Source organism: Diadema antillarum, unplaced genomic scaffold (genome assembly GCF_040938485.1).
Source record: "Diadema antillarum isolate AM-2024a unplaced genomic scaffold, OU_Dant_1.0 seq00000837_RagTag, whole genome shotgun sequence".
Taxonomy (NCBI): Eukaryota; Metazoa; Echinodermata; class Echinoidea; order Diadematoida; family Diadematidae; genus Diadema; species Diadema antillarum.
In genome coordinates, this window is record NW_027271713.1 from 392,178 (window position 1) to 416,653 (window position 24,476).

Here is a 24,476-nt window from a genome sequence, read left to right on the forward strand (position 1 = left end):
TATTTTCGCGCTCGGTAGGGTACCGAGTTTCGCGTGTTTTTAATTCTGCGGAATAAAAACAACTACTGGAACATATGGCAAGCACGAATATTTGCATACTTTTATTTTCGCGCTATTTTCTGGTTGCGCGAAATGTGCGAAAATTTCAAAACTGCGAAAATTTCCACTTTTACAGTATCACATAGGAATTACACATTGTTGTGATACACTGTGCTACCCTTTATGGATCCCCTCTTCACCCTGTGTTAAGCGTTTTCTGCTATATGTTATGATGTTTTGCTTAACCCAACACCTGCTCAAGAAGTGTCCGCCCACACAAGGGTGCAGTGTACAAAATGTCGGTTGAGAATGAGAAGGGCGTTATGTTGTCTCAAACACTATGGGTTTAGTGGCAACTTATCATTCTCACCTGACAATTAAAGCAGTTTCCGGTACATGATTTTCCACAATTTCCCTCAGCAATAATACTGTGCATATCATTTGACATATGTAAGGTTTAACCTGTTTTCAAAGACCACATTTAAAAGGCCTCTGGGGCCTTTTGTACGAATGGTCTTTCTACACAGGTTTGAATGTACTGAAAATGAATATAATGATATGTTCCCAGATGTTCAAATGGTATGACATGCAGTTTACAAATGGATGGAACTACATGGTCAATGACAAGAGTGCCTATTTCTAAGATGGTGATAAAAATTACTATAATGCATTTTCACACATTTATTCATGTAGGCCACAAAGCCTATTGCACACATGCACACGCACATGATACACACAAGCTCACCGAGTCAGACACAGACACACATTTTATGTACACAGGCAAACTCACATACATTCACACACACACACATCATACCCGTGTGTGCTCAGAGCATTAAAAGCATGCAGCCATAGGTTTGCACATACCCTCTCAGGTGCACATAAACACACAGCAGTTGATATGAAAACCATACTATTAACAATCTGTAACTCTTTAAGCATCTGCGAGGCATATGAATGTAGTTATGTTTCCTCTACAGGGCGCAAAACATTTTTTTTTTTTTTTGTGGTGTGTGTGTGTGTGTGCTTTTTTTAAAAGCAGATTATTCACAACAATTACGGACAGTATGTGCACTCTTTAATACTTTTCAATTACAGTCTATGTTAAAGGAACCAAACTTTTCAATGTAGTGCAATTATTGGTACTCACAACAATATCCACATTTTTCTTAAGTGGACTGCGTCGCATATGAATTTAAAAATGTTTTAAAAATAGATGTCCTTATACACCTTTGATTTCATCCTATGGAAGCTAGCAGAAAGGCATTAATTCCGTTCATCCAACACAGCACTAACACCTTTCTGACTCTAACTCTGACAATGCCTTCAGGTTCAGTGATGCTTAAAGAGCCAAAGTTAATTTCTACAGATATGCAATTAGTTTCCAATGACACACCAATGCATCCAAAAAGCCCTCACACTCATGGGCATGTACATCAGCTAGAGTTCATGGAATGGCACTAATTAGGAGGAGGCGTCGGAAGTCATGAAAATCTAGCTATCTATTCCAATCCCATGACAAATGACTAAGGGGGTGCCCGATGCCCAAGCCAAGAGTTAGTAAAATGTTTGAAAAGCGAGCAGACCCACCGTTGATGTTACGCATGTGTGTATTTTAATAATCACGTCAAATACATGCGGCCCATGTTGGCATGATATTGACGCTGACCTGCTCGCAGGCCTACTAAATTTCCAAAAAGGTTATGATAATTAAGCCATCTGAATCTGTATGTATGGCACCAAATTTACACAGATTTGACAGTCTGTGAAGAATAAATACAAATTTCATATATCATATAGGTAATGTCTGAACAAAGAAAATATTTCAAAATTGAAGCTTAAACATCCTTTCGCCGACATGAATATTTGAAGTTCACAAAATTCTGTTTCTGTCATATACTGCATCCAATGCAATTAAAAACAGACCATTCTGAAGAAAGGTACATTGGAATTATCTGAAAATGATTATTTGTCATTAGACCTACACTGGTGCATCACATCATTCTCAAAATTTAAACACTTTCTGACATTGCAAACAGAAAAAAATAGCTAATATGAAGATAAATACTGAAAACTATCCGAGATTAGAAATCAGCATAGAAGAATGAATGGCAAAATTGACAATCAGAGAACAAAGAAGGGTCTTTTCAACGTTATCTCACATGTAAAGATTCTAAAAAAAAAAACCAGACACATTTTAAAGCAAATGCATTATAAAAATTGACTACTTGCAGTCTTGATATGGTCAGCATTTCATCATGGTGATAAACTAGTTTACATTTATATACTTTTTAAGCTTCAGTTGAAGTGTGTCTGCAAGATGTGTGATAGCTACTTTATGAACAATCTTGACGCTTTTCTGCACAATTTCAGGGCTTTATCATTCATAATCTTGCAGTAACTGTTTCTAACATTGTAATAACTCCAGTAAGTTTACATGCCACTGGACGTTCATAAATTACAGGAACATTCCAGACATCCTATGCTGCATCAAAGTAATGAACTTAGTAATCTTACGGAAATTTTGCAGTAGAAATTATTATCTCGTACCTGGTAATCATTAAATTGGCACCTCTGAATTTCATTGCATATCTCATATCGAAGGAAGATTGCCAATTTGAGAGAAAATATACTTTCATCTCATAAAAGTGTTGCCAATTTTGCATCCAGTGATTGATCAAGGAATTAAGAGGGTTTTGGAGGCTCTGCAGCCAAAACAAATTATGATTATGTCTGAGCAACAAGACCATAACAATTTTTTTTAAACTCTACCTTAGAAAAACAAAATACAATCAACCAAATGTGGTCTCTGGGACTTGAAGGGTTAAAGGGGATAACGATGACAAAAGGAATAAAACAATAACTTTTGTTGAGACAGAGAATGCCAGGAAGGTTCGCACTCAACCTACCTTCACCTCCCATCTCAGCATTATGGTCTCCATTCATCCTCTTGGGATCGTTCATTTCGTTCAGCTGAATGTTTGTGCCATCCTCGCTACAAATGGACCAGGAAAAGACAACCAAACAGAGAAACAAACAAAAACAGAATAAGAAACATATTCTTATTATAAATTGCCATTAAAAAAAGAAGATCTTTATAGAGTACATGTACCAAAGTGATGATGTCACAGTCTTTTGTTATATTGTGCCCGGCAGCTCAGTGCTGGTTCCAAACAGGATATTCTCGCACAAGGCTTCGGTCAGTGGGGTTGAACCGGGTATGAGCATGGTTTGATAGCAACCACTCTACATGTTCACAGATATGCAATGTGATGTTGTTTAGAACTGGTTTCCATGGTGATGAATGACTAAAACATCACACTGTAGTACTCGATATTCTTGTGCAGACAGCTCAAGTCTGCAGTCATCAATATCTACAGCTCATGTAAAATTCTTAAACAATATAAACTGACAATCTTTTTAATCTCCTTTCTGAATCTGTGCCTGTCTGCATCTAAACTTTCCAAACAATTTTCTAAATATGGTATCTATGTGATGACCTATTTTCTTCTTATTTTCATTTGTTTCTTAAATATTACAAAACCAACTTGTTGACAAATTGCATAACATTTGAAAGCTTAGATCCAAAAGAATACCATCCCCCCAAAAAGCCAGAATATTAATGTTCTCCAAAATTAATCAGGCTTTCACGACAGGTGGTCCCAAATGGGGAAGGCGTGGTCCCAAATGGGAAAGCCCCGGCCCCCCCGTAGTATACTCACATGGGGAGGTGGTCTGGGCTGGGGGATCCACGGCGGCTCATGTTGGGGGTCTGCTGCGCGGCCTGCATGGCCTGGACCTCACGCAGCGCCGCCTCCTGGTTGGCTTCGTCCTCCTCCTGGTCAAGCTTGGTCAGTTCCTGTGCGTTGGCTAAGTTGTCAACAGCGATGGCAAGGAAGACATTCAATAGTGTGTCTGTGCGTCCAGAAGGGGGTAATTGGTAGGGGGTGAGGGTTAAGGCGACTGGTCAAGGAAAAAAAGAAGAGATCCACTCTCCAAGAAATTGCATATCTCTGTACATATGTTTATTATGTGGGGTGAAACTGGTTTATTGGCATACTCTGGCAATGATTATTTTGAATTTCATATTGCCTAATGTGTGTGTTTTCATGCACTGCTGATACATTACTTTACAGTGCAAGTAGGTCCCCCCCCCCCAACATTAGCCATGCATACTAGTATGTGCTTTAGGGAACATGACAGAAAAAGTGTAATTTTTTGCTATACTGGTATAATCTGTATTTAAAACAAAATAGATAAATGAATAAAAATCTGTAAAAATTATTGCAAATGCATTTTACCCATTTATAGGCCTACTGAATTCTGTAATGCCCACAGACTTAATACGTAGGCCATCAGGATCCCTGTACGTAATGGGTTAAACTTAATTAGGAAACTAGGTGTTAGACCCTACCAGGAGCAGTAAGACAGGTCCTTAATACCCTCCTCCCCCAGTCCTGTCATCCCATTTCCTTATTAACCCATTGAAGATAAATCCTGAGTATACTCAGGCAGGTGTCTATGGAAAATTTGTGTTACAGCAAATACAGCTTGACCTCAATGGGTTAATAGCAATTAACCACTGTGGTCTGTGCTCATCACCACACTAATAAGAAGAAGACATAACTTACTATCATTATGTCACAACTGAAATGGCATCCAAAACAGCTTCTCAGCAACATTCAAAATCTTATGCATATGATACATGTAGGTCTCATCACTGACTTTACCAAAGGCATCACATTAAAGAAAAATGCTACAGACATCCAAATCTGTCTTCCACTTTCTTTTTCATGCAAAAAATATCCAACATGCAAACTTGATGCAAGTGAAACCGGTTTAGGTTGACACTTGTTCCAACTTGAAGCGGAAAAGGATACAGTTGCCAAATAGCACCAGAATAACGAAGTATATGCTTGCCCACATTCCGTTCGGGACTCCCCCCTGTGACTTGATACCTGCGTACATCACAGCATTCCAGTCTTCACCGGTCAGAATCTGCGAAAAAAAAAAATTCACAATCAAGACCACACTTCTATTCAATGCAACTGAGTGTCTCTGTTTTTTTTTCTTTTGTTTTGTTTCCGATAAGTATACATGATATATGTTTTGCCCATTTTCTTTTTTTTTTTCTTCTCTTTCAAGGCTGTTGTATCTTCAAGCAATACGCTTATTTGACGACAGTCTTCTGCATTCACATTCCCAATTCATGTGCCATAATTCAGTCAGATCATAATGATTTCACTTTATCCCGAGTGGTTCCCAACTGATGTGTTCTCTTATTCTTTTCTTTAAGTGGTAACTCAAAACTGGATGAAGCAGCTTTCACCAAACTTGGTCGAAGGATGATGTATGAAGAGGCAATTAGTAGAGTAGATCAATCTGTAGACGTATATCTCATTTACGCTCGGATGTACACACTGTATGTTCTACTGCATTGAAAACAATAAGAAATGACTGTATTTCATTTGTGATATATATTCAATGCAGAAAATTCCCAATAAATTCATTTGAATTGAATTGAATTGAATTGACTTACAAATTTCCCTTTATCAACGTAAATAATCTCGACAGAAGAATTTCATGACTGAGCACACTTCTATTGTTCTGTACTACTTAGTTGCTGATGCTGCAAACTCAACTCGATCTCTCACAATCCAACTGCTTTGAAATATCGTATTGTACATAAATATTCAGAAGTTTTTTTTACTAATGTCTTTTAATATGCTCTATCAAAATATAGATACAGAAATTGTATTTCCTTAGATTACTTTGTCTGTCATTCAAGGACTTCATGGTACCACAATTCTGTTGTATTTTCAATTCAATGTTTTTTCTGCAGTCAGGGTTTTTAATCTAGTCACTTCAAGCAATAAATGTAGGCTTTTCTTTCATAAACATTAAAATAAGGAGGTACATAAACCCCCAACCACCAATGTGTGTTTTTAAAATTCTTTTTTTTTCTTTCTTCTTCAAGTTGCTAGGTAACTATCACAAGGTGAGTGAAAAACTGGAATAAACAGAATACCTTCTTAGGATTGATGTTTTTGAAACTTGGCAGTATTGTTCAGGTTTTTTGCTTACGTAAATGTGCTCCCAAGCTTGCTAGTTTTATTTCTTTTTTTTTGTCATGAGACATCCACCCTTGGCACATATCAGCAGCCTCCACTCAAAAACAGCGGCAGGTTGCACATGCGCAATACCTGTAATAAAAAAACAAAAGCCCTGAATATACTCCATTTTCCCCTGCGAATGTACTTTTCACGTGAAAAAAACACTGAAAAGATTCCTTTTTTTTCCTGCGCATGCACATTTCCTGCCCAAAACACCAGATTGATTCTGTTGGGTTTTTTTTTCTGGCAATGTACAAAGTGGTACATCAAAGAACTATTTTCCCCCCATTTCTGCATGTATGTGAAATATAATGCATAATTCAGAAAATAAAACTTGGGCCATTCACTTTCAACTCACCTGGAACACAGTGATGAGGGCGATGGGGAAGGTGTCGAAATTACTGGAAGGCTTCGGTTGTTCTGGGTCGTAATTAAAGCTGGTTGGGACAGAACATCAAATATTTCATCTCACATATTTATCACATGGTTAAAGTCTCGTAGAAGTTTTAAGACAGGGGAAAGAAAGCCTCCACTTAAACTGTACTCAAGGACTATTTCATCTACTTACTGTAAATGCACAAATTTGCACGCATTTTGTGCTACTTTTAGCCAGCGCGAATCTTAAAACCCGTGAAAATATCTTCACAATTTTCTCTGGACATTTTGAATGGGGTGACAATCGTGCAACACAAATTTAAGAACCCGCGAATATGTTTTTCAGCTGCTCAGCATGAAAGATTAATCGTGCAAAAATATGAATGTTTACAGTAATTATCTTTGCAATATCGCAAAAGTTTGGGTTATAGATACCTAAGTGCTACATCCTAACTCTCTTTAAAGAAAGAATTTTTTAACCTTCTTTTAGAACAAAATAATTATTATCCCTAGAATTACTGAAAATCAGCACAGAAAGAAAATGGAAAATTAAGTTTGCTTAAACCTTGATTTCCTCCTTATCATATCATAATTTTTTTTCAAGTATTATTTAGCTCATCAAAAATGTTCACATTTTCCTATGACCCTTTTCTGCAACTGTTTATTCTACTATTTTTTCCCCAACAAATTGAGTATAACTAATATAAGATTATAAGCACTAGCATTTTCATCTTCCTCATAATCTGCATGAAAAGAATTACAGCAACATGTATCCACCAAACAAACATATCAAATGTCAAGGAGTTTGCATCTGGCTATAATTTATCTGAAGAAAAAAAAAAGTTTGGGAGGAGAAAATAAAGAGGTGCAAAGATTGCTAGAGCTATAAAAGGGTGATCAAAATTCCAAGCAAAGAATATTCAGCCAGGAATGACAATTTGAATAAAACATTCCGCTACTGATAGCAAAAGTTTTGAAACATTCATGCACAAAAAAAAAACATGCATAAAAACATGAGCTCATCTAACAGTCAAGGCCATGATAGCTCTTTGGTGATTGACAGAAAATTAAAAATGTCATAAATAGCCAAATTTGGGCATTCTACAATGGAGAATTTCCAGATTTCTCACACATATAATTTTTTCCTCTTCTGCATGACTATATCCCAACAAATCAGTAAAGAGTTGAAAAATATGCTCCCAGTTCCTTTCCAAAATGCAAAATGTTAACACCCTCTTGAAAATAAATATCCAAAGAACTTAAAATGCCATTAATTTTGACAGCTTTATAACATCATTAAAATTCACAGGAAATTTCTTTTAAGTCTGGGGAAAATAACTTTGCAAATGTTTGTATAACCTTACACTCTTGTATAATTCTGGGTAGTACAGAAACTTCAATTACACTGGCTATATCACACACTAAACACAAAAGTATTAATAATAATTGTTATGAGAACAACAGTTATAGTAATATGACTAATAACATGTAAAACTAAATCAGGACTTGCAAGAAATATGCAAACAAATCAAATAACTTGCTTCTTGCGCAGAAGTTTAATGCTATGCTCTGGACTGCATTCATAGGTTCAGTAATGATAGCTAGATTTCTAAGCTGTGACATTCATACCAGGCAAAGATAAATATCTAGATAAATGGACAAATTTGTCATAAACAAATAAAAAAAAAATTGCTGCATGGTACAGGCATTGCATTCGGTATGCAGGTCCCATACACGCGTGTGAGAACTTAATTCAATAGAGGACTTTATGGAAATCAAGGTTTAGCAAATGCAGTAAAAATTATTGTAATGCAGCTTGCTTTGCTTAAAAAATCATAGCTTTTCAGAGTTTAATTCGCTTTGCAAACCATTGCAATTGTCAAGGTTATATAGACATTAAAAAACACAGTGCACACTTAAAAAAAAAACCTATGGGGACAATATATTTGGATATGACAATCAAGATTTCCAATATATAAAAAAGGACTATATTTGCTAAAGAAGTATCAAACTGACAAGGAATTGTAATAGAGATGTAATCTCCTGCTACATATAAAGAATAAAAAGAGATGTCATCTAATGTCCTATAACATTTCAGCTTAATTAAGTAAACCATTTTTAGGAGTCTACAAGATAGTTATGAAGTTTAAATCAAAGCCCTAGCAGGAGTTTGGATTCAACCTCTATTTTCTTTCTACATCCAGGAAGATTTCTTGTTTCATTCAGTCTCATCAGGAGAAAGGAATGAATAATAATTTGAATTCTGATTTAATAATTTCTTCAGCTTCTGGATACCAAAATTCTCTTCATAATTACTCTCACTCTTAACACATACATAATGCCAATATTCCTGTCAATACAGTTTATCTGTTTTTCATATAATAAAAGCTTTGAACGACGATGCCCTCGCTCAGACAAATTTCTCCTCTGTGGATATATATCTCTATATATCTCTCATTATAATCACATTTATATTAATCACACATATTCAAAAGATATACATACATATGTATATCTATAATCACACCTGTATTAATCATACATATTAAAAAACTGATTCAATGTCTCAGTTTTCTTTTCACCCATTTTAAAGTCAAAAGGGGATTATGCATATGGATTTGAATTTGAACATAACTGACATGAGTCATAAAGAGTATCAATAGGAAATCTCTAAGGTGCATACACCCTACTTAAGAAGAAATGAGCAACCTGCAATTGCTGCTGGAGTTGCACTCAAAGTTGATTTCACAATATCTTTGCATTAATCGCTCTGCAATATGTTCTTTGTCATGTTGATATGTACTCCTTACTTCAGCAATATCTACTTTTGTTTCAGAATTCATAAAAGATGGGTGTTAATACCATATTTCCCTCAAATTCATCTACAACTTTCTGTTCCTCTCCCGTCTTCTCCAATTACCCCTTCTCCTACATGTATGTACCCATGGGGGCAGCATGGTGGCTATGGCACCTGTCATGCGGGGCTCGCTACTAATGGATACATATTGTGTTACCACGGGAACAACAAAATAATATATGGGGGGGGGGGTAACAACTATGGTAATCATATCAAAGAAAAATTCCTTGTTTTGTGAATGAATTACCTTCCACCGAATAGCTGCATTCCCAGGAGGGCAAAGATGAGAATGAACAGGAAAAGGAGGAAGAGGAGACTAACAATAGAACGCATACTACTTAGGAGGGATATCACTAGGTTCCGAAGGGAGGACCAGTATCTGGAGACGGGGAAAAAAGAAAACACGTAAACATGCAGGATGAGGTAATGGGAGGGATGAGGGGAGGATGGAGTGTAGGCGGTGGTGGTGGAGGTGATGGAGATTTAGGGGAAGGGGGGGGGGAATGGGGAAAGGTTGGTATCATTTGGTAGAGTTTCATATTTAAATGTAGGATGAGGAATAACGATGTTGGAAACAGGGGGAGAAGGAGATGGAGGGTGAGGTAGGGAAAGAAGATGGAGGATGGAAGGAAAGAAGATTGGAGGGTGGTAGAATAGGGGTAGGAGGAGAATAGAGAAAAATTAGGAGGGATTGGAGAGGAGAGTGGGTATAAGGAAGAGGTATGGTATGGGAAAGATATAAGGAAGAAATTGGAGTGGGAGGGATGAGGATGAGGAGTAGGTGGGTGGAGGATGGAGTATGGATGGAATGGGCGGGAACACATATGGGTGGGATAAACACAAAGACACATGGGATGAAACATGATAAGAAGAGAACATTCAAACAAAACAATAACAGATCAAATTCACATAACAGATAGAAGAAGAGAAAAGACAGATAGAGAGATGAATTTGGAGAGAGAGAGAGAGAGAGAGAGAGAGAGAGAGAGAGAGAAACAAAACAAAACAAAAGCGTTCATATTAGTGCATGTGTGCAACAAATCATTCAATCAAAAGAAGAAAACATTTTCCTGTGATGAAAAAATGGCTGTAGGAATGAATGTGTATTTTTTTTTCTTCTATCCAGGCCTCGGCTGTTGAAGGAAGAAAAAAGCAAACAAACAACAAGAGACTAGAATCAAATGAAGTTGAAGAATGAAGCGAGAGCAGTGATGTGCTTTTTTTTTTGCTGGACCATGAGGCATGAGGAGGGAGTGACCGATGACACATGCAATCACAGTGACACCAAGAACTCAGATTTTTTTCGTGGAGAAATCAGTGGGTTATCAAGATGGCACGTGACTTTGTGTCTTATCACCTTATTTATCAACCTGTTGGGAGAAAAAAACATTGGAATGGAAGGGGGAGGAGGTTGGAGGGGAATTTCTGGTGTTCAAAAACAACAACAGCAACAAATCAAAGGGGGCGTGGCATCGAGGGAGGGAGGTGAGCCATGCAAGACATTCCGGCCCATTTTCTAATTTTAGAATCATGCGTCATACCCTCTACAGTGATGACTGGGCATGGCCCATCAGGCATTAAAAAGGAGGGGGGTATGACTGCCCCTCTCATGCAATGGGGTTCAAACTCTTTCCCCCTCTAGCACGGATCCATGCTTTTAAAGTACTTTACTCGTACAGACTACAATAGGAAGAAGGAAATGAAAAGAGGATCAATCCAGTCTACTACACATTTCACCCAGGCAGAGCGGATTGACAAAACAGATGACAGAGAGAAAGGAAAGAGAGGATCGAATCATCAAAACTGTCTACTCAAAATGCCAACAATAATGACAATTTCTTTCCTTTGAAAAAAACTAGAGTGGGCATGCACCTTGCATCTTTTCTTTTTTTTTCTCACAGGGGGGAAAAGGGGGCTGTTACTTACTGTCCTCCAAAGAACTCCATGCCAAGTAAAGCAAATATCACGAGGAAGAGGAATAGGAGGAATACGAGACTGACAATAGACTGAATGCTATGCACCAGCGAGATCAAGAGATTTCGCAGGTTGGTCCAGTACCTGTGGTTTATTGGAGGGAGGGACCGATTGGGTTGGGTGCAACAGACAATTGCGGATTATTGGGGTGGGGAGGGAGGAGCAGGGGGGGATTGAGGAGGGGGTTAACAAAACAAACAAAAACAAAGAGACATTTTTAACAAGCTGGATTAGATACAAAGGACTTGAGTAGACAAGTTACATGGCGAAAGCACAAGATGAGACTTTCTTCCACTAAAAAAAAAACAAGAGCATAAAATTTCTACGTACAGATAGTGTAATTAAAGCTCTGAGATTCCACTATGTCCTGAAGCAAACTCTGAAGATTATTTCAGTGAATATGGAATGAACTCAATTTGTGTAGATTCAGAGTATCTTTTGTTAGGGTCTGTTAAGATTTTGTGTTTGAACATGAAATCAATTACATGATATCCTTGACCTGTACTGGGTCACTCTTTTCTTTTTTTCTTTTTCTTTTTTGCTGCATTTTTGTTTTAATGGCAGAAAGTCACAAGCATGCTGTCATACACAACCAATTATCTAGACACACCTTCCACCGCTATTGTATGATATCAGGATTGACATCATGTTGACAATAAATGTTTATTACATTTACACATTATGCTTAGCCAGTCACTGGGACAATATTCTTAACTGAATGTATCTATAAAGAATTGCCTTGATTGTCATTCATGCCTTTATTTAATCCGTAAATGAATGTTTTATATGATCACCTCTATCACAGAAAAAATGATGAATACAGTACAGTAATGACATGTTTGCAAGAAACTCTAATACTTACACCGAGATTACAAGACTGCAAGGAGACTTGAGTTCATTATAACCATTATTATATTGAAGACCAAATTTCTTGCACATCATAAATTCAGCTATACTGTATGATTATCAATTTGATGTACCAAAAAAAAATAAAGAAATAAAGAATTCAGAGATGAAAAACAAGGCGCTGAAGATTGGTAGACGGGATTCTGAAGTTGCCATAGACAAATCACAGAAAGGATTCTCAATGTAAATTGACATTACAATGCATTCAAGATCTTAACATTTTTCGAGGTTTGTGGAGATGCTGTCTAGATTTTGGATGTTGTTAGTCAAGAATCACATAAATTTCCCTCCACTGCTGTTTATACAATGTGGTAGTGGTTATGCATTCTGGTGGGGGTTTGGAAAAAGCAGGGGACAGGCTTTGACAACACACAGACTAAGTAATCTATTCACGTGGAATATCACTGTAAAAAAAAAATCCCATCATTGATCATGCATCTCAAAACCAACAAAAAGTTTTACTGCATCAGTGTCCCAGAATATCTGAAAAAACAACAACAAACAAACATGTGCCACGGGTATATGATGCTGATTACGAAGTTTTGATATTCCTTCTTTTATTGAAATAAAAAGTTTGAAAGCATAAAATGAAGGGAAAGAATTGATTTTCATAGTTTTTGGCAGCCCCATGTTTCTTATGTCTCACATAGATTTTCTCAATTGTCAAAACATGAGTTACATGAAAGTGAGCATGTGTTCAAAGTCCAACATTATTTTTTTCCCCCCAAATAGCTAGTAATACCACAGATATTTCAAGAAAATCACAAATAGAATGATTTCCTATGGAAATTTGAACCCTTTTTTGTGTGTGTACAATAAAGAATGAGCCGGTGGAGCATAAGTAGGCCCATATACCTTTAAGCCCCCTATTCTCAAAAGGTAACATGTCTGGTGTTTGGCTTTTCGATCACAAATTATTTCAGCTGGTCACGAACATCCACTGTGATGGGCTATACATCAATTACTTTGCTTCAATTAATCCATTAGTCGGTGTCAGGGACAAGTGACTAACATCAATTAATCATGTCCCTGTGACCCAGATCATGTGCAAGAAAAAGTTCCTTTCCCAAAGTATTGCAAGCAGGAAGGCTATGCTACCAAGAGGGACTACTAAAGGCAAGAGGGGTAAAGGAAACAGGGGATGGGGAGTTGGACAGGGTAACAATTATAGAATATTAAAGCATCACAGGCATTTATATGCAGCAGGTTCTAAATATAATCATAACACCGCGATGAGGGTATCAATACATTATAATAACTCTACTCTATAACCAATAACAATCACAACAAAATCATACTCTTGGATATATATATATATATAGTGTATATGCACAGATATACCTTGGTACATTACGATAATATATATTAGGACACAAATGCATACATCTTGAACACAGCAAGTGGGGGGGGGGGGGGGAGGGGGTGGTGGTAGTTAGGATTAGGGGAGCAGCGATCACTTTGTGGTATGCCGTATCAGTAAACTAAGAAACTGTAACAGAATCTTATGCTGATTACGAGAGCACAATGCCACGAATAAATGGCTTGGGGATGATGCGGTTGCCAGGGATACAGCACCCAACAAAGAATGCATCTATTCAGGTTTGAATGGGGGGGGGGGGGTTGTCGGTTACATGACAATATATGCTTGAAATAGACAGGTACACTGGGCTGCAGCTGGTATACGCACTCTGTGGATGGAGACAGGTTAAACACAGTGAGAAGAAGAAGAGGGAAGAGATAAAAAGAATGCTAATGAGATGCAGAACTCATGTCAAAGGGGAAAAAACGTCCGTGGATGCCAGCTGCAGCAAGGTTTCCATGACGACGCAACCCGGCGATGGTTTGCCATTGACAAACCCGCTCCGCTACAGCTGTCCTGGTTAACGCTGACAAAATACTGAAGCAAGAGAGTCAAGTGAATGACAAGGAGTGATAATAGTCTATCCCTCACTAACTGTAATTAGGTTGATGCTCTCAGAACAATTTTGCTTGTTTTTATCGCACCAATTTTCCTCCATATTTAAATTTCAGGGACGCCGACAAGTATCTGTTGATAGGTTTGTCTAGGATTGAGGATGCATCAGGCCTTTGATAGCCTGTATTCTTCCTAAAGGTCGTATACACCCAGAAAGGTCATTGTTGCCTGCCTGTGAAGAGAATGGTGCATCATGGGAATGTCACGGATAGGATTTGACACTACGACACCCATGGAGCTGTGAAGCTTGTTAGTGAAATTGATTCAGTTGTATGCAGATGCGAGAAAGTATTATGCTGCAATATTACAGTAGAAAAACATCAGGAATATTCTGATATGTCGTGTTTACATCATCAAATAATGCAAATAAAGTCCTAGGAGATGCCACACTTTGCTGACAAAATGGTATGGTCCAAATAAAATAAAATTTGACAAAATTTGCTCGTAATCTTCTGATGGTGTCTTTGAGGGCTTAAAATGTTTAAATTTGTATTGCATGTAAATCTACTATAATTCATGGATAAAAGTGTATTGTGCAAATAGATGAAAGGTTTTACAAAGTCTTTGCCATTGAAGACATGAATTTGGCTTTAATACTTTGGTTGATTTCACATTTTCATATAAAATGATCCTTAAAAATCTTCTGAAATCTGGTTATAACTATGGTGTCTGGATAATTGTATCTTTTAGTACTGACATGGAAAGTTCCATTGCAGTTTCTTTCTAATGTAAACTAACATGAAATTCATCATGGTATACAAAACAAACCAAGTGAACCTGTGAAAAAAAAATATATGAGGAGACATAGAGGTTATACAAAATGGGAAAAGCCACATACTCAGATACAAATTTATGCCACAAAACTGCATCTATACACTTCATATCAAATAATAATCATCAAAATTACTGTTTTAACCCAGATAAACACCAAAACGACAGTGTATTAGTACACATTTTAAAGGTGACCTTGCATCAAGAAACCCCCCCCCCCCAAAAAAAGTCACACATATCACTTACTCATAGACCTGAAAACTTATCTTATGTGAGCAATGTTAAATTTTGAATTTTGAACAAGTATATCTTCTTCCATTTTTTTTTTATTGTAAGCATAAAATTTCATGAAAGCAGTCTTTTTTTTAATAATCTAAGATAGCTTTGCTTCCTTTGTCTCATATTGTTTTGTCTTAATTGTCCATTTATGAGACATACACAGAAACAGGACTATTTTAAAAGAGTTAGTACATATAGTACCTTCAATACATTGGCATAATAATGATTATATTGTTCTTTATGACTAGGCTAACTTTCAGGATTGCTAATAACTTCTTCATAGTCAGTGCAGTAAAATTTTTCTAAAAATCCAATTACAATACACAACATGTCAGTATAAATCAATAGATCCCAAACATAAGAGCTTTTACTCGATTTGGCAGTGCTATACAGTTTGCAATTTAATAGATCATTTCAGTGGGTAACAAACATATAATTTTCATAGACATGTTGTGTGTGACATAATCTCTGAGAGTGTCTTTTCTCTCTCTCTCTCAGAATCTGAGCTGAATTAATTCATGATGTGTTTGTTTGTTGGTTGTTGTTGTTCCTTTTATTTGACAACATTTTGTTGGCTTTTTGATGCAAGGTCACATAAGATGTGGGGTCACTGCTACTCTGTTCATCAGCCAGCATTGTATGATTCCTCAGTTCCACATCAGTGAGGTCATATATAATATACCGGTATATATTTATCAAAATATATGACACAATCTACCCTTGCTGTGACATATAACAAAATATATCTCTTCTATGACATACAATAAAATATATCATTACTACTACACACGACAAAATACATTTTTACTATGACATGACACAATGTATTTGAGCAATGGCACATGACAAAACTATGTCTCAACTATGACACATGGCAAAGTAGATTTTGACTACGACACATGAAAAGTATATCATCACTTTGACATAAAACATGGGAATTCAATATTCAAGAAATTGAAAAAGAACAATGAAATAAGGGCAGACCTCCTGTAGAAAGATCATATAATTAATGGTTTCAATTTTTTTTCTTCAAAGTCATAAACGTTATAATGGTGAAGAAAAAGACACCTGCATATAAAGTTGCATAATGGCAAACTTGTTGCATGTAAAGTCAACTGAACAAAACAAATCTCATGTGAATTGATGTTGAAATTGTACATTGAAATTGTAAGATAACATGTATACCTCACATTACAATAGCTCACAATTGGAAAAAAACTACTGAATTTATTCCAGATTTTTCAAAGCTTATGACAAAATTATTTCATTTTTTTTTCTATTCAAAAAATTCCTTCAAACAGTCAAAATACTAATCAACAGATTCACTTTACTACTCAGTAGGTATATGTATTTGTTCATTCATGTTTTCAGATTTTTTTCTTGTTTATAGGCAAGGGATTTTTTTTTTACCATTTATATTTGATTCTTCGAGCTAGACAGCACCCAATTTTGAAAATATATTGATTGCACATGATATATTGTGTACAGCAAATTCTTTAAAAAATAGTTCATGTACAAATGACTGAAATGGGGTGTCTCGCAACAAGTGTAGTTAGGTGGCTTAACAAGGTGATATACCATAAAGCGAGACCTGTTTCAAAACATTATTACTACAGCACATTACATAAGCACTCCAATCAGCAAAATAAAAAATATGTGAGTGCTTCCGAGAGTATAATGTGAGGCACATTTGACAAAATGTGACTGCACTGTTGATATCTGAGGAATGCAATGTGAATATCTAGTACTTCTTTTGAGAGAAATCATCAAACAAACCCATCCATTAACCCATTTTCTTTCCCCAGAGCAGCCATTAAATGCAACAAACATAACTGGCAGAGTGTCTAATATCGATAGTGGTTGATTCTCAAAAACATTACTTAACATGAAAACCAAAACTTCTTTGGAGCTCTCGAAACACAAGGTCCTTTCAATTCTACCTCACGGAAAGCAGAGCTGCAGAAAGCTAACACCATCATCAGTAGACGGGACTTGAAATGAACGGGTGAAGCAATTTTTCCTCTATGTTGGGCTGCTAATGCACATTATTCTGTGTTGGGCTCCATTAGTAGTGTGCGACATTTCCTGTGAATTATGTAACTTAACTTCATCTCTCATGCTATCTAGTAGGCTGTGTGTCTCTATCATCATGTGACCAATAGAATCTACCTCCCCCTTTTTTTTAGGGACAGATATATTGCAAATCTCATTAGATTTGATGTTACGGCACTACAACTACATGTGCCCTGAAGGACGCAAACAAAATTGTTCTGGATTTAACACATTTCAATTACTTGTACATGATGAAGGATAAAAATACTCACTAGTATGGCAGAGGGGACGACAATGTTGATTGAAAAATTGGCCTACATTTGATAGGTCTTTCTTTTTTCATCCAAAACAATGTGAATCCCACTTTCTTTTTTAAATTTGTGGTAGTCACATAATTAGCCCCAAATGGACTTGATTTCAAACTCCTCATTGTTTTGATGTTCACGGGGATAACTTGAGAAATACCGGAGAAGGTGAATGGAAATAAGTTGAGAAAAGGAGTAAGAGAGAGAGAGAGAGAGAGAGAGAGAGAGAGGGGGGGGGGGGGGGGTAAAAGGGAGGGAGAGAGGGCAAGGGAGGGAAAGAGGGAGATAGAAAGGATGAGATGTGCATACTAATTAAAAATGGACCATCCAAATGAGCTGCCGCAATTGAAAATTCCATTAGGCATATTGCTGGTATGAAATTCGCCCCTCTTGTCTGTCGAGAAAGGCAGAAACGAACAGCCGACCCCCTTTTTATCTCTACACATATGTCCCCCCATCTATTTCTGTTTGTTGTTGTTGTTATTGTTGGTTTTTTTGTGTGTGTTTGTTAGTCTGCCTGGCCTCGATGTGTTGTACAAGTACAAGCCATGCATAGCTATGGATGAGCTGCCTACACCACCATTATGATAATGGAAGTGGTGGTGGGGGGGGGGGTGGAATTGAAGGGCTGTAGAGTAGAATATATCGTACGTCCCGTGCTGAAGAGCTCCCGCTAACTCCACACCATGGGGCTTTTCATGCATTTTACATGGAGTGGGCAACAAGCGGAAATGTGCAGCCGGGCATGTCCCATCAAACATTGATGAGAGTGGAAAGGGAAGAGGGAAGGCAGAGAGAGGAAGAGAGATGAAGGGAAAAATTGAGAGGGAGAAAGATATAAAGGGAGATATTGAGAGGAAAAGAGAAATTATGAGCAGACAGAACAGAGTGAAATGACACAAAAGACAACACAAAGAAGGATCACAAGAAAATGGAATGAAAAGGCAAAGAAAGTAGAGATCATATACTCCCAAACATAAGCAGATATGAATATACAAGTAAGCAAATAGATAGATAGATAGATAGATAGATAGATAGATAGATAGATAGATAGATAGATAGACAGATAGGTAGACAGGTAGATAGATAGACAGATAGATGAAGAGAGATAGAGATATTATATAGAAAGGCAAAAAGAGAGAGGGGGGAGGTAGATCAACAATACAGATGACAGCATCAAGCTACTATTAAAGAGGCGCACTTATTACAAGATTAATAAATAGTCCTCACGAAAAGCTCAACAGCAAAAAGAAATGGACAAATGAGGCTTTAAATAACAGAGAAATATGATCTAAAAATTGCTCTGTATGTCAATGTAAGTGTTGCTCCAGTGCTACATCCCTATGAAAATCTGCTAAATCCTTAGCGAGTTTTGAGGGTTTGTTAAACAAGACCAACACTGAATTTCTTTTGGCAAAATCTTTTCCACACATGTGATTATCCAGTATGAACAATTTCCAAACATTTTCTACCATTTTCCAAAGCAATATTCACAACATTCCAGGATACCCAATCATTTGTTCAAAAATGGTCAGTCACCGGCATCCACAGGTTTTATACCTTGCATTTCAAAATTTGATATGCAAACAGATATATTTCAATAGTGACTTTACAAATGAAAGAAAATCTTTGGGTAATGTCAAAGATACTTCAGCATAAGATATGAAAGAATGTAATATCTATTGTAATGGTAGACCGGCCAGATGTAATCAGTGAATGCCATCAGTGAGTTATACATGTTATGCCAGCTTCAAAAATTGAAGATTGTTTTAAGAACAGGAATGAAGGTTTATGCCCCCTTACGAGAGGGAGAAAAAAAACAGTGCTCCACAGAGTTGATGAAAATTAGACATCCACCAGATAATTATACAACAAGCAATAAATTATCTGTAACTAAACAACCCAACACAGATACAAAATGCCTTAACCCTTTCTCGACCAGCTCTCAGTTTACACAGGTTTATGGTGGTCCCTGTCAATATGATGGTGTTCATTAACTTGCTTTCCTAGAGGGTTGAATTGAAAGAATGCTCCCTGGACTCAATGTTCAAACATTCATTTGTGATCTGGCCTAATAAAATGAGTAACATGTCACAGCGGTAGTTTTTTGACATAAAATTTGATTAGTTGTGCCAAGTCACATTTTTCTCCTCTGCCTGTACACCTATTTTTATGTGTAAAGTTTGATGAAACTTTGCCAGGAATGTTGCAGCAAAATAGCAAATGGTAGCTTCCCTTGATGAAAGCAATCCTACAAGGAAAGATGTGAAATCAAGGTGATGTATGCACGCACAACAAACTGTAACAAATCCATCTTTATCTCTTGACAGAGATTATAATTCAAATTCATCAACAACAAAAAAGCATCCAATCAGAATACATTTGGAAGCCATTTCAATGACACTGAATAAAATTCATTTACATATAATATCATAACAAATAAAGAATGTGTCACAAACAGCATCTTGTCTTACCTTGTTACTTTGAATATCCTCAGTAACCTCAGCGCTCGGAGCACGCTGAGGCCAAATGATCCGCCTTTATAATTTGTCCATATCACTTCAAACAAGCTCGCTAATATAACCTGTAATGAGGTAGAAAAATAAAACATGACCACAAATGGAATCGTCCACCAAGACACACTCTTCATTCAATTTAGTTTTTAACATTTTGTCTGCATTTATTTCAGTAGTTCTATTAAAGGCATTATTTACCATTTGCAGATGAAACAAAACCCAATTTTAGTGCTTCAAAATAGTTCTTAAATGTGAGTTACGGATAGAAACGACCAACGTAAAAATGTTAATCAGTATAATCAATGTTAAGTATTGTTAAATATACAAAATGCGAACAATAGTTTAATAAAATTATTTCTACAATAAATCGTCTACAGTTATGGTTTATTGAGAAAATAGTGACATCTCCTTATATTTTAGGCTTTATTGCAAAATTTTTACGTGGTAAGATGTTCTGTGATACAACTGACCTACACATATGCATCAAATGTGATAACTCGAACATTTTTAAATCACTGCTCCCAATGGTGAACAATACTTTTAAGTTTTGAAGATAATCATACACAACTTATTTTCCTTTATTTTCTCCACCAACTGTCTCTCACTTCAGTGGATCATTCATTCTTTGAAACATGTAATCATTATTTCATACATTCGGCAGAAGTATGTGGGGAAAGTTGTGGTGAGCGTTCTCATCAGCCCTAAGGGACTGTACAGTGCCGGTTGAGGTGGGGATTTGTGTTTTGACCATTCCTATAAAAGTGAGATAATGAGAAACCGCTCATGAAATATGAAAGAGCATGTAATTTTAAGAAGGATTCAACGTTTATTTGATCAAAATTGGTTTTCAAATGGCTGAGATATCCAAAAAAGTGATAATGACAAAAGGCGACAGGCCACGCCTTTTATTAGGATATCTTTGTTTCACCTTGTTTTTGGATATCTCAGCCATTTCAAAACCAATTTTCATCAAATAAACTTTTGATACCCCTTAAAATTGCATGCTCTTTGACATTTCATAGAGTGGTTTCTGAATATCTCGCAAAACGTTAAAAGCTAAAAGTTCTCACCTCGACCAGAACTGTACACACCCTTTATAGCTGGGTACTGAAAGTGGTATAATGTATATCTAGCACGAAAAGGGAGGTTTGGAGAGAATACACCTAATTATATGCCAAGTGAAATGTGCTACACCTATGCATTTCTCTTTGTTCATTAAAAGAAGACAACAAACCCAACATGGAAGAGTAACAGACACAGTTTTAAACTTTCCCCGACTATGTCATCCCATATTGCATGTTATAATCATTCTGAATGTTATCAAATGAAGAGTTTCATCACAAATGAGTTACATGTAACTCCATTCTGGCTAATTTGAGATATGTGCAATTACACCTGCTAAAAAAATGGAAATGATATATGATAAATAAGTTAAAAAGTATGAAATATTTTTCATTATAACTCAAGGAAATATTCCTTGGTGTAATGTTATGCAACAAGTGATGATGAATCATTGAAAAAGTTTTATTGTGCTCCATCTGATGGTGAACTTACATTAGAATGTTATGATAATGGCCTTTAACACATTTTGCAATTAAATAGTCTCTTCAAATTGTCTTCATAAAATCTGGCTCTGGTAATTAGACATTTATTTCATAATGGATTTTCTCTTTCTCTATCCCCCCCCAAAAAAAAAAAAACAAACAAACAAAAAACAGTTACAACTGAGGAAATAGGAATAGAATAACAAAAGCTATGGACACATGAATAAAATATGATAAAGCAAAACATTGAATAGTCACTAGTGTACACGTTCCAGGCCAAGCTGTGTAAGTCTGTAATGCAATGTATATGATGACTTTGATCACAAAGTAAGCTAACTCCAATTTTTATATATTGAGATTGAGATAATTGCTATTAAAGCTGCTAAGAAGCAAAGAAAATAATGAGAAACTATTACATATTTTTCATTGTGAATTCCTTGTCATGTCACAAGTGAAATACCACTGGAAAATTATTTCGTTCTATCTGATGTGGACTTACTTTAAAGAGTTTAGAAATGGAGCTAAGCCCATTTGGCAGTGAAAGTCTTCTAGTGCAGACACCATCTGAAATGCGTTATACTTACAAGGCAGTCAAATTTGTTGAAAGCAGACTGGAAGTACACTCGAGGCCCCATACCGTACATCTTTATTAGCATTTCCATTATGAAGATACATAGGAACACAATTTCTGCATAATCTGGATGGGAGAAAGATAGATGGATAGATAGATGAATATATAGACAGAATAGACAGACAAATAGATAGATAGATAGATAGATAGATAGATAAATAGATAGAGAGATAGATAGATAGATAGATAGATAGATAGATAGATAGATAGGTAGATAGATAGATAGATAGAGAGGTAGATAGATAGATAGATAGATAAAGAAGTAGATAGTAAGATAGACAGACATATAGATACATATATACATTGTATAGACAGATATATATATATATAGATAGATAGATAGATGGATAGATAGATAGATAAATAAATAAATAGATAGATAGGTAGATAGATAGGTAGGTAGATAGTTTGATATATAAAAACGTAAATATACATAGAAGATAGATAGAGAGGTAGATAAATATATACACAGAGTAGATAGATAGAGAGGTAGATGGTTTAGATAGAAATATAGATAGATAGAGAGAAAGACAGAAAGACAGAGACAGAGATAGAAAGAGAAATAGAGAGTGAGAGAAAGATAGAGAGAGTGATTGCTTGAGTGTGTCAGTAAATATGTACATCCAAGGAGAGCAATCAAATGTATTGATTGGGCATGACTGTGCATCTGCACTTTTGACCCCCATAATGATTGGCAATCAAATTTTCCCGAACAATGCGAGAGGCATCCCGATGTCATACTTATCGGAAGTATTTTAGGATTTGCAATGTTTATTACTGCACATGGGGATCAATTTGTGTCAGCTTTAAAGAAAAAAAGAAAAGATGTTATCCTCACATGATGGTGATCACTCATCTGAGTATCCATGGCAACCAGCAATCATATATTGCTGGCTATTCTTTCTGTATGCAATATTTCGCTTGCAACAAACGTGACACTTGAACGATTGCAATTTCTCTAAACACCGACTTCAGTAAAAGCATGTAATACTGAGAAATGGATCACGGTCCTGTGTCTAAGATCTAACAATACAACATCTGGAATGGCTTGATTCAAAAATACATAATTTGAAGTTTTTGTTATGGTTATTGCAAAAGGTCTTGAGATGCTCACATAACTTCATGTATAGGCTGCTATTATCTCAATGAATATCCCAATGAATATCGTAACCTTCCAGAAATGCAGACTTACATAAGAAGGAGTCTAGGTAAGCCGGTTGCTGGTAGTGCTCTATCGCTACACAGATGGTGTTCAGGAAAACGAGAACGATGACGAGCCAATAGAATGCCTGTGTCTTCACGGCGTGCCGTATCCCGAATCGCAGACGCTTCTCCGCCCTCCGCAGCCTCATGAACTTCTTTTTCCGCTTCTTCTTCTTTTTCTCTTTTTTAGAAGATGAGGTGGAGGAGTCTTTACTAGAGTCTGTTAGTGTCACCATTAATGTCATTTCAGATTAAATGTTTAAAAAAAAGAGAGAAAGAAAGAGACAGCATGCAGGATACATGTTGTGACAGAAATGTGATTAATGCACCAAAAGAAGTGACAGAAATTTGGCAGTATCAGCAAGAAGAAAAAAAATGAGATGTTAGAATTTACACGCAAATACAACACAACCAGACACAGATCAGCACGCATTATTACACACCAAGGATTTTTTTTTTTTTTTTGAGGGGGAGGTGGTTATTCAGAGCACCAAATGTTAAGCAAATGAGGAATGAAGTATGGATTGCATGCAAATTGTAGAAAACATATAGGGGATAGATATATCAGAATGACATGTTTAGGAGAGTAAGATTTAGTGAAAGTGGAATCACATCAAAATGGTGATGTGAGACCGTTTACAGGAAGAGACAAAGACATTAGTCCAGATTAAAGAAGTATCCATTTAAATTTTATCCCATTTTTAAAAAGTCAGAAATAAGAATATGTTAATTGCCAAAGAGAAGCAGCCAATATGATTGTTAGATGAATGTTAATAATATAGGAATGGATATCCAAAATGTAAATATTAGCATGAGAGTGAAGTGGTAAAAATAGAAAGAAGGGGGAGAAAGCAAACAAAGATGAGATGAACGGAGGTAATCTTTATGACATACGCGGCATTCAAAGGCACAGACAACAGATGCATCAAGGACGAA

At 36.4% G+C, this 24,476-nt stretch overlaps 1 protein-coding gene across 10 annotated transcripts in view; it reads right to left on the reverse strand.

Annotated features, from left to right (window-relative positions):
- Positions 1–24,476, reverse strand: part of LOC139740142 (voltage-dependent calcium channel type A subunit alpha-1-like) — a 280,936-nt gene that overhangs the window by 107,362 nt on the left and 149,098 nt on the right. For 7 of the 10 annotated variants that reach the window (XM_071650727.1, XM_071650721.1, XM_071650728.1 and 4 more), the window contains 8 exons: positions 23,530–23,760; positions 22,291–22,403; positions 20,121–20,230; positions 9,632–9,763; positions 6,511–6,589; positions 4,920–5,037; positions 3,762–3,954; positions 2,949–3,034 (listed from right to left, as the gene is read on the reverse strand). In XM_071650727.1, the coding sequence (XP_071506828.1) occupies positions 2,949–3,034; positions 3,762–3,954; positions 4,920–5,037; positions 6,511–6,589; positions 9,632–9,763; positions 20,121–20,230; positions 22,291–22,403; positions 23,530–23,760 (1,062 nt within the window). Of the gene's footprint in view, positions 1–2,948; positions 3,035–3,761; positions 3,955–4,919; positions 5,038–6,510; positions 6,590–9,631; positions 9,764–11,310; positions 11,443–20,120; positions 20,231–22,290; positions 22,404–23,529; positions 23,761–24,476 lie in introns of all 10 variants that reach the window. The other 3 variants (XM_071650731.1, XM_071650725.1, XM_071650722.1) reach the window with 2 other exon arrangements.